General features: G+C 47.3%; 1 protein-coding gene across 1 annotated transcript; it reads left to right on the top strand.

Annotated features, from left to right (window-relative positions):
* The first annotated feature begins 1,147 nt into the window (after nt 1-1,147).
* LOC148517809 (serine protease 27-like) lies at nt 1,148-10,079 on the top strand. Its single transcript, XM_088478175.1, has 5 exons — nt 1,148-1,214; nt 1,905-2,067; nt 4,130-4,404; nt 5,301-5,470; nt 9,308-10,079. Exons 1-5 carry the CDS (start codon nt 1,148-1,150, stop codon nt 9,728-9,730), a joined length of 1,098 nt encoding a protein of 365 aa, XP_088334301.1. The 3' UTR covers nt 9,731-10,079.
* The last annotated feature ends 264 nt before the right edge of the window (nt 10,080-10,343 follow it).

Below are 10,343 nucleotides of genomic sequence, written 5' to 3'. Positions count from 1 at the left end.
CCCCATGAGGCCATGGTCCTCTCTCAGGTACACTATATTATGTCCCTATTTATCCCCAGCATCTCCTGGCCTCCCCTATCTCTTCCCTGGCCCTTCCCCATGAGGCCATGGCCCTCTCTCAGGTGCACTATATTATGTCCCTATTTATCCCCAGCATCTCCTGGCCTCTCCTATCTCTTCCCTGGCCCTTCCCCATGAGGCCATGGCCCTCTCTCAGGTGCACTATACTATGTCTCTATTTATCCCCTGCACCTCCTGGCCTCCCCTATATCTTCCCTGGCCCTTCACCATGAGGCCATGGCCCTCTCTCAGGTGCACTATATTATGTCCTTATTTATCCCCAGCATCTCCTGGCCTCCCCTATCTCTTCCCTGGCCCTTCCCCATGAGGCCATGGCCCTCTCTCAGGTGCACTATATTATGTCCCTATTTATCCCCAGCATCTCCTGGCCTCCCTATCTCTTCCCTGGCCCTTCCCCATGAGGCCATGGTCCTCTCTCAGGTACACTATATTATGTCCCTATTTATCCCCAGCATCTCCTGGCCTCCCCTATCTCTTCCCTGGCCCTTCCCCATGAGGCCATGGCCCTCTCTCAGGTGCACTATATTATGTCCCTATTTATCCCCAGCATCTCCTGGCCTCTCCTATCTCTTCCCTGGCCCTTCCCCATGAGGCCATGGCCCTCTCTCAGGTGCACTATACTATGTCTCTATTTATCCCCTGCACCTCCTGGCCTCCCCTATATCTTCCCTGGCCCTTCCCCGTGATGCCATGGCCCTCTCTCAGGTGCACTATATTAGGTCCCTATTTACCCCCAGCATCTCCTGGCCTCCCCTATCTCTTCCCTGGCCCTTCCCCATGAGGCCGTGGCCCTCTCTCAGGTGCACTATATTATGTCCCTATTTATCCCCAGCATCTCCTGGCCTCCCCTATCTCTTCCCTAGCCCTTCCCCATGAGGCCATGGCCCTTTTTTGGGTGCATTATGTCCATTTGAAAAATGAGGGAGGGGTGCTAATGTTTTTTCTGGCACAGGGCACCAAAAAGTCTAGTTACGGCTCTGCTGGCAAGAACCCGGAATACCTGGCAAGCACCGGCACCACACACTACGGGGATTCGCCGCCCCCTAGGGGGAGGATATAAGCGGTTATGGCTCGGGGAACCAGTCGCCGCTTACCCCCTCCAGTGAGAGACTCACCTACCCAGGGCGTCTCCAGTAAACCGCTTACATCCTATGCCAGCATCTGTCCCTCCCTCTCTGGTACTCGCTTCCGGGTCCATCACCTGTTTGCGCAGTTGAATGGCGTGGACTTAGTGATGGTCTCCAGGTCTCTTATATGTTGTTAGGGATAAGGGTGTTATACCAACACGTTTCAACCCTACTTGGGGTCTTCTTCAGGGAAAAATGGTGCAATACATATATATATATATATATATATATATATATATTAGTACTGATTCCCGAAGCAAAACAGCAGGTGAACAGAAATAATCATGCTCTTTCGAAAGTGCGGTACCACAAATGCCAGCAAGCCGGCTGGTGCTTATATTTCTGTAACTGCTGGCGGCTCTCAGGTCTGCCAGCCTTAGTTCCAGCTCTGTCTGTATGAGATTCGGCACAGTCAGTTATGTCCATAGATTATTGTCTATACACAAAACCAAATCATCCATTAGGCAATCTAGGTTCCTGCTTAGAACCCAATGGGCCCTAATAGGCGCAAACTTCTCTAACCCATTTCTATATGTGACCTTTTTTTTGTTTATTGCCAAATGCAGAGGGTAAGGGGGCCAAAATCAGTATATGGGCCTAGGACCCCATGGGCTCTTAATCAGGCTTAGTGCATAGAGCATATTGTGTAACTGCATACGTATTGTATCTGACCATCATTCTCTCCTGATGGCGCAGCCTGCGGGAGGCCAGCGGCTTCTGATCGCATTGTTGGAGGCGTGGACGCCGTGGTTGGAGAATGGCCGTGGCAGATCAGTCTGCAGCTGAATAACTTTCCCCTCTGCGGGGGATCAGTCGTCACTGACTCCTGGGTGCTGACAGCCGCTCACTGCTTTGAAAAGTAAGTACATACAGTAAGTGATCTCTGCTACTGCAGACACTAGGGGGCCCATTGTATATTTGAGGTATAATCCCCGAAAACACCAGTTTTCAGGGGTCATATAAAGGTTTCTTGGTAACCTGAAATGATGTTGCCATGAAAAACTCGGCATCAAGAAAAGCAAAAGATTAGGAAAGCGCCCATAGTGCATTGTCACACATTTTATTCTACGTCACAGAATACAAATATACGCACAGTATCTATCTAACAATATTAAAGGGATGCCCGCATTAAGGTGGTCAACCGACTGCACGATGGTAAGGGCATATACTGTATCACATCACCAATATCTCTTATGGTCCAGACCAAAGGAGGATCTATCTTATGTATATTTTTAATGCATGGATGATATTCGGTATTATATTGATGTAATCGAGGTTGTCCATCCAGGATGAGCCATTGAGAGCTCTATCAAGCCCAGGAACTGGGGGGGAGGTGTGGCCAAATCCGGGAGGTGTGACCGCATCCCGTCCCATAAAAACCATTTAAGAAACTGCTCTGCACGGCGCGCTCAGCTCAGGGGGGTGGCTCCAGGAGGGGAGGGGAGGGGATCAGTGTAACACACGCCTTACTGCCCACTATGGCTGGCCACACCCGTATAGGTACAACCGCAGCGGCACATTGGGCAATGAGAGGAGACCGCTGCTATACAGGCATGCCCAGTGTTAGTGAGCAGAGAAGGAGGAGCAATCAGTGACCCAGGCCCTCCAGCCAGCCTAGTCCCGGGTAAGTAGTGCCCGACCCCATCCTCTCGGTGCTCATGCATCGTTGCTGCGTACACATTGGAAGCCATAATCTGATGGAGAATCTGCACCTAGGCAGCGTAGGCGCACAGCTGTACCCCAGGGAAGGGCTTGTACCAGTATTAGCATAAAGTCACAGACAGGCCTGCGGCAAATGATGCAAAAGCGGTCGCAGCAGCGCAGGACTCATAATCAGGCCCTCTCCTATACCATCTATTTATACTGATTGTCAGGCGTCCGTCTGCTCTGGATCCAAACCGCGGTCAGAAGCGCATGTTATAGACACATATTATTATTGCCGTTATAATTGGGATACCCTGCTGAACATTAGCCCCGTGGGAAAGGCCGGAAGTAGATTACACTGACACGAGCAGACCCCTCACACCTAATCGCTTTCACCAGGAATACATCTTTATTATTTAGGGGGAGATTTTTCAAACCTTCCAAATAGGACCCGTGGTGGTGTTACCCATAGCAACCAGTCAGATTCCTGCCATCATTTTTCTACTACATTCTAGACCAGGGATCTCTCAACTCCAGTCCTCAAGTACCACCAACAAACAGGTCATGTTTTCTGGATGTCTGTAATCATGTGCTGATGAGTTACTCTATGTTGCTGGGTCAGTAATTATCGGTTGAGAACCGCTGCTCTATACAATGAAAGCTGCAATCTGATTGGTCGCTAAGGGCGACACCTCCACTGGCCCGTTTTAGAAGGTTTAATCCATCTCCCCCTTAATGTAAACAAAGGATATTTTGTGTTTTGTTTCTGGGACACTTATCAGGTCCTTATGAGCATTTCTAGACAAATCCACGCATTTCACTGCCAAATTATTTTCACTTTTTGACTATTTATTTTCATTCTTATTTTATATTTTCTTTAACCAGTGCAGATCTTTAGGGTTCTCTAGAGACCTCTATGTATGTTGTGAACAAGTACTGAGTTATATGTAAGGGCCTTGCACTGTATAGCAGACTTGGGTATCTGACCCGTCCTACCAGCAATAAGCAACAGATGATGTCACACGATGATGTCACAGGGACTCCTCATCACTATGCGGAAATCCTTTAGATGCTTTGTTTAGAGATTATTCAGCAATGTCAGCGTTGAATGCTCTCAGTGTTTATGAAGGGGCCAGGGACCCGATAGATTGTCTCCTGTCCCTAGACTGACCCGCTGTTGCTGATACCAGGGTCTGCATGATCTTTCTCCTGCTCCTGGACACACTGATGTACTGTATATATCCCTGTATTATATCTGAGTCACCCGTTTATTGCAGACCCCTGAATATCTCCGCATACAAAGTGTACTTTGGAGCGTATCAGCTGTCAAACCTGCAGACCCTCCAAACGGTGTCCAGAAACGTGAAACAAGTCATTATCCACCCCACCTTCACCGAGGAGGGATCCAGCGGGGACATCGCGCTGGTGCAGCTGGAGTCGCCTCTCGCCTTTACCCCTTCCATCCTTCCCGTCTGCCTCCCCTCTCAGTCTGTGAACCTTACAGTGGGCACCATGTGTTGGGTGACAGGATGGGGGAGCGTTCAAGATGGAGGTAACCTGTCTCTCATTTGCATATATAAATGACAGTATGTATAATGTAGGACAGCTGGAGATAGAGATGGTGCGGAAGGTGAATTAAATCCCTGTATACAGGTGTGTCACTCATCACTCACCCCTCCTCAAATCGGGCCATATAGCCCAGTTTGGTGCATCACGAAAAATGTGACTGAGCCACGCCATGTGCCCCGTGGCTCAGTATTTCTCCTGAATTAGTGTCTTTTGATCACCGCGAATTTACACTGCCATGATGGCGAGAAAAGTACAAATTCTAAGCCATGAGTACACTACAGTCCTCTTTGCGTGCGGCTGCGTGGTGCGGACAAGATGCTAAAGTGCGCGAGTCTGGAACTAGATATCCATGGTGCTGCGCCTAAGTCGCAAAACGCGTCTCGCACCATGTAGCACAAAAGCGCTAGGTGAATAAGGACACGTTTGCATATACACCCTGTACTGAGATAACAGACTCAGGGGTCTATTTACTAAAGTGTGGGTTTTTAGTGGAGATGTTGCCCATAGCAACCACATTCTTCAATCACTTATAGGGGCGTATTTAATAACAAGTGATATTCTTATCACTCGTTAGTACGTGAATAATCGTAGATGGTGCTCCAACCAATCAGCTCCTAAGGGGTATATTTGCTAAAGTGTGGGTCTTTAGAAGTGGAGATGTTGCCCATAGCAACCAGATTCTAGCTATTATCTTGTAGAAGGTACTAGATGAATCATAAGTAAAATGTGATTGGTTGCTATGGGCAACATCCCCACTTCTAAAAACCTGCATTTTAGTAAATAAACCCCTGGTATTATGCGTTATGTAGGTGACCTGGGATCTATCACCGAATCTCTATCAGTGTCTATATAATGATTCTCTCTCCTTCATCCCCACAGTCGCACTCCCCTCCCCTAAGACCCTCCAGAAGCTGCAGGTGCCTCTGATAGACAGCAAGAACTGCGAGTCCATGTACCAGTCCAGCATGGGCTACAACCCAAACCTGCACCTCATCCAGAACGACATGTTCTGTGCTGGGTACCAGCAGGGGAACAAGGATTCATGCCAGGTATGAGGTGATATACAGCTATTATGGGAACATGGACGTCTTGTGGGGGCCTCAGGTTGTCTCTAGCTTGTGAATTATTGTCACACTAAAAGCACTGGTCCACGCTATGGCATGGCGCCCGCGCCTGCAGCCTGTTATGTAAGGCCCGTGCGCTTCATATGGGCAGCAGTAATATGATGGCACTGTGTATTTGGTAGAAGGATTTCTGCAGAGGGTCTCACCAACAAGCCATGTTCATATAGTGACTCCGAGTGTACCCAGATCTGACATGTCATCCTCTGAAAAAATGACAGGGGCTGGGGTAGAGAAGGACGCAATTTGCACATTTATGCCTAGGAAGCCTCGGCGCCAGTCTTCCACCAGGAGTAAATGGTAGTATACATGCCAAGCGGGCGCTAAGACAGGATGGTAGCATGTGTGCCTGGCTGACACCAGGAGATGAGGGTGACACTTTTAGCAGTATGTAGAGGCTAAAGTTTCTTTATCCACTTTGTACACAATACAGTGCTATAATGAATTGTCTTACACAGAAGACAGCGTAATATCACGTCAAAGAACAGTGTGAGACTATTCAGGTGCACACAAAGACACTCAAAAATTGATAATAACTAAACTAATAAAACATAGATCTAAAAAACACATTTAATGGTATTTGCATTTGGCTGTAGATAGTTGGGACCACAGAGTCACAGTTTGGCTGGTCCACAGTGTCAGCGCATGTTACAACAACGGCGCACATACCAGCGCAAGGTCATAATATATCCTGAACGGCTGACACACAGTAACGAGGCTATAGGCAGTTTAGACTACTCTCACTGTTCATGGTATCAGCGCGTCTGACTACCACAGCACATACAATAGTGCGTGGCCAGAGAAATTATGGACGGCTGACTAGTGATATATATGAATTACAGTATTGATGTACATGCATTTTTAGCATGCATATAAACATGTATGCTTAGAAAACATAACAAGGGAATTACCACTTTTCAATATGTGCACAGCCATATGTGTATTATAACAATAGTAACTATATGGATCGAGTTTGTGTTTTTTAGATATGAAATAAAGGTTATGGTTTATTAGTTGAGTTATTATCAATTTTTGAGTGTCTTTGTGTGCACCTGAATAGTCTCACACTGTTTTTTCTTTGATGTGATATTATATCTACTTATACCCCTTTTACACCGGAGCTAAAACCCGGGTTTTTGAAGGGTTAACCCGGGCAGCTCCCTGGTGTAAAAGGGCAGAGGGTTGGATCGCCGGGTCGAGTAACCCCAGCAATCCAACCCAGGTAACTAGCAGGGTTTAACACGGGCGTAGCCCGTGAAACCCTGCTATGGGAACATCGCACTCCGGGTCACGATGACCTGGAGTGCGCTGCTAGCCGGCCGATTGGTCCGGCTTCAGTGGCGCTTGGAGATGACGTCATCTCCAAGCGTCCACTTTCACTCCGCAAAAGCCGGGTCTATGCAGACCCGACTGCGGTGTGAGCGGCGCCGACTCGGGAATATCTCGACTCGCCGACTCGGCAAAATTCCGGGTCTGATCCGGATAGGAACTTTGTTCCAACTCCGGGTCAGACCCGGAATTTAGGTGGAAAAGGGGTATAAGTGAGCAAGGTAGCACCACTTCCCCCACATTAAAATTTTTTTAAAAAATGTATAAAACAGATTATGCATTATAGATGCAATAATAATTGAAATATACTAGTAGGGGGTTTAAGACTAATAATTAAGTCTGTGTGGGAATTCATGCAAACTTTCTTTTGACACAGAAGACAGCGTGCCTGTGTCTGGTCAATGCTACTTATAAGTACGATGTCGCATTGACCACATAAAAATTCAAATAAATACAAACATCCTTTGTCTTTCCCATTATTAGTGTGACTGCCGTAGCGGTCACACTATTTATATAATATCAATGGGAGGGATCAGATACATTCAGCCAATCAGAAGCAGCTGCCAATCGTCATCATCATCAGAGCACAGTTTGCACCATGGGTCGAGCACCGGCAGGATGTATACCTACCCTCCAACAAGACCCCTTCCACCAGGTACACAATGCTCTGCTCCTGGACTTCCCACCTAATTAATGATCGCAGTCACCTGTGGGGAGCTAAGTAATAGATGAGACAGGTGTATCACCACAGGTGGCTGCAATCATCAATTAAGAAGGAAGTCCAGGAGCGGAGCATTGTGTACCGGATGGAAGGGGTCATGTTGGAGGGTCTGTATACACCTCCTGTCAGGTTCACGTTTGTGAACGCACCCGTCCCTTACTGTACTCTGCCGACGCTTACACGCCCCCTTCCGCCATTGTACGAAATGTGTCGCTCCACCAGTCACCACTGGGGATAAAATTAAAAAGGATAACACACATGATTAGTAATGAGCGTAATTAGCTCATCCATCCAGACCTGTGGGGTTTAGTCTGATGAAGCACCAGGATAATAAATACAGCACTTGGCGTCGCACAACTTGGCACAGAAGTTTTAATCAGTTGGCCAAGGAGCAGATGCCCAGAGTCCACCGATGTCCCAACCACGTCTAAGCTGCATAATATGCTGGTGCTAAACCTATAATAAGTTATGTTATTTCATGTTTATCCGAGGCAATGTTTCGCTGTATCTCTATGGGGGAGATGTAGAAAACTTTCTAAAGCGGACAGGTGGGGGTGTTGCCCATAGCAACTATAATCAGCTTCTAGCTCTTATTTTATCAAATGTATTTGATAAATGATAGTTAGAAGCTGATTGGAGGCCATGGGTAACTTCTCCACTGGTCCACTTTATAAGTTCTGACACGTCTCCCCCAATATCACTGAACCAAAGTTTCACTATATCCCTGTATCAATATATCACTGTATCAATATATCACTGTATCAATATATCACTGTATCACTGTATCAATATATCACTGTATCACATTATCAATATATCACTGTGGGGGAGATGTATCAAAGCTTGGGGGTCTATTTACTAAGCAGTGTTAGTAGACAGAGTGAAAGGAGATAAGGTACCAGCCAATCAGCTCCTAACTGTCATGTCACAGGCTGTGTTTGAAAATGACAGTTAGGAGCTGATTGTTTGGGACTTTATCTCTGTTCATTTTATCTCCATCCAAGGCTTAGTAAATAGACCCCATAAAGTGGAGAGAGATAAAAGGGGTCTATTTACTAAGCCTTGGATAGATCAGCTCCTAACTGTCACTTTTCAAACAAAGCCTGCAATGTGACAGTTAGGAGATGATCGGTTGGTACTTTGGGCCTGATTCAGCTTTGGACAGAATTCTAAAAGCTGCTTGAAAGCAGCTTAGCTATTCTGCCTGTGCTGATATGGTAATGCCTCACGCCTCCCGCTGTATTACTTATCCCAGCTGCGTTGTCCAATGCAGCATCGGATAATCTGCGGAACATCGGCTGGCTACGGTGAATTATGGGGTCCTGCAGCCGGCCGCCACAGAGGAGAGGAAGAAGCCAGGAAATCTCCATCAGCTGACGGAGTTCCTGGCCTCTTCCCTCCCCCCAAATGGTGGTGACACACCTACATTTCAGGAAACGGATGCCATCTCCGCCCCGACCCCGCCCACAAATGGCAGCAGACTGTCAATCACTAACAGTCTGTTGCCAGTCTCCGTGCGGGATCGCAGACCCGTTCTGTACATGTGCAGAACTGGTCAGGTGCCTGTGCAGATACACAATCATTGGGAATCTGCACTAGCTGAATGAGGACCTTTATCTCTCTCCACTTTATCTCCCGCACAGGTCACTGAACCAATGTATCACTGTATCACTGAACACATGTTAAATATGACACAATATTCTCCTTTATTTCAGGGCGACTCGGGCGGCCCCCTCGTGTGTAACGTGAATGGGGTCTGGCTGCAGTATGGCGTTGTCAGCTGGGGTTTTGGGTGTGCAGAGGCCAATCACCCAGGTGTCTACACCAGAGTCCAATATTACCAGTCCTGGCTCCGGCAGTATGTGCCGTCTCTGCAGTACAGCGATGGAGGCAACGGTATCATTCCTAACATTGTGACTCCTAATAGCACCATTAACACAACTAAAGTCCAACTCACGTTATACTCAGGTATCGTTAGCTCTGCCCTACACAGTCGCAATGGTACAGTGATGAATTCAACTGCCAATGCAACTGGTCCAAAACTGGACCCATGGCCAGGAAGCGGAGCCCACTCCCATGTCGTGTCAATGGTCAATGTGATGCTGGTCCTCCTGCTGGGCCTGGTGCTGATTCTGTGACTGACCCAACATCCAAGATCTACAGTATGATTGATCTCACGGCTGAGATATTCTCACACATTTCTATCACTAGTACTCACCCGAAGACACTGAGCCTCTCCTCTCAGTCCTCGGTGACCTGAGGAGCCCCATGTAAGCTCCATTATTAGGACTTGTCATCAGCTGCCACGTTTTGCCAGGCACCACAGATGTGCCCTAACCTTGAAGAAGAATGAGTCTCACAAACCCAACTGAACACTATCCTGAATCCCACACGTCACCATTACGGCTCAGGTGGTCCGCCATCGATCATCAATTCAATGATGCAAATCAAAGACTCTTGAGTAGAGTACTACAAATACTTTTTGTCTCTCTGTGGGATTTGCAAAGCGTAGATGACTGGTTGCCTTGTCTGATGGGTGGGTGGGGAATATGCTGGGAATCTATCCTGATAACTTCTTATAGCTGAAATCTTACCTGTCTCACCTGCCGCTTTATTTAACAGTGCATTGGCTGATGCCTTGCGTGCTCTTATTTATATATGTAAATGTATTTAATGTAAATGCTGCACTAGATGTGTGTCTATGAATGTGCGTTTCCGTTCCAGAGAAATGGAAAGTTATATATTGTTCTA

This window comes from Taudactylus pleione, unplaced genomic scaffold (genome assembly GCF_031769625.1).
Source record: "Taudactylus pleione unplaced genomic scaffold, aTauple2 ptg000209l, whole genome shotgun sequence".
In the NCBI taxonomy this organism is placed as follows: Eukaryota; Metazoa; Chordata; class Amphibia; order Anura; family Myobatrachidae; genus Taudactylus; species Taudactylus pleione.
Note: the sequence above shows the minus strand (reverse complement) of the source record. Positions and strands in the feature narration are given on the sequence as shown.

What these genes read in the sequence shown, in the direction of transcription:
- LOC148517809 (XM_088478175.1), top strand. Translation starts at nt 1,148, where the DNA reads ATGGCTCGGGGAACCAGTCGCCGCTTACCCCCTCCAGTGAGAGACTCA. An exon ending in ACCTACCCAGGGCGTCTCCA is followed by an intron (nt 1,215 to 1,904) that starts GTAAACCGCTTA and finishes CTGATGGCGCAG; the next exon opens with CCTGCGGGAGGCCAGCGGCT. An exon ending in GGGGAGCGTTCAAGATGGAG is followed by an intron (nt 4,405 to 5,300) that starts GTAACCTGTCTC and finishes TCATCCCCACAG; the next exon opens with TCGCACTCCCCTCCCCTAAG.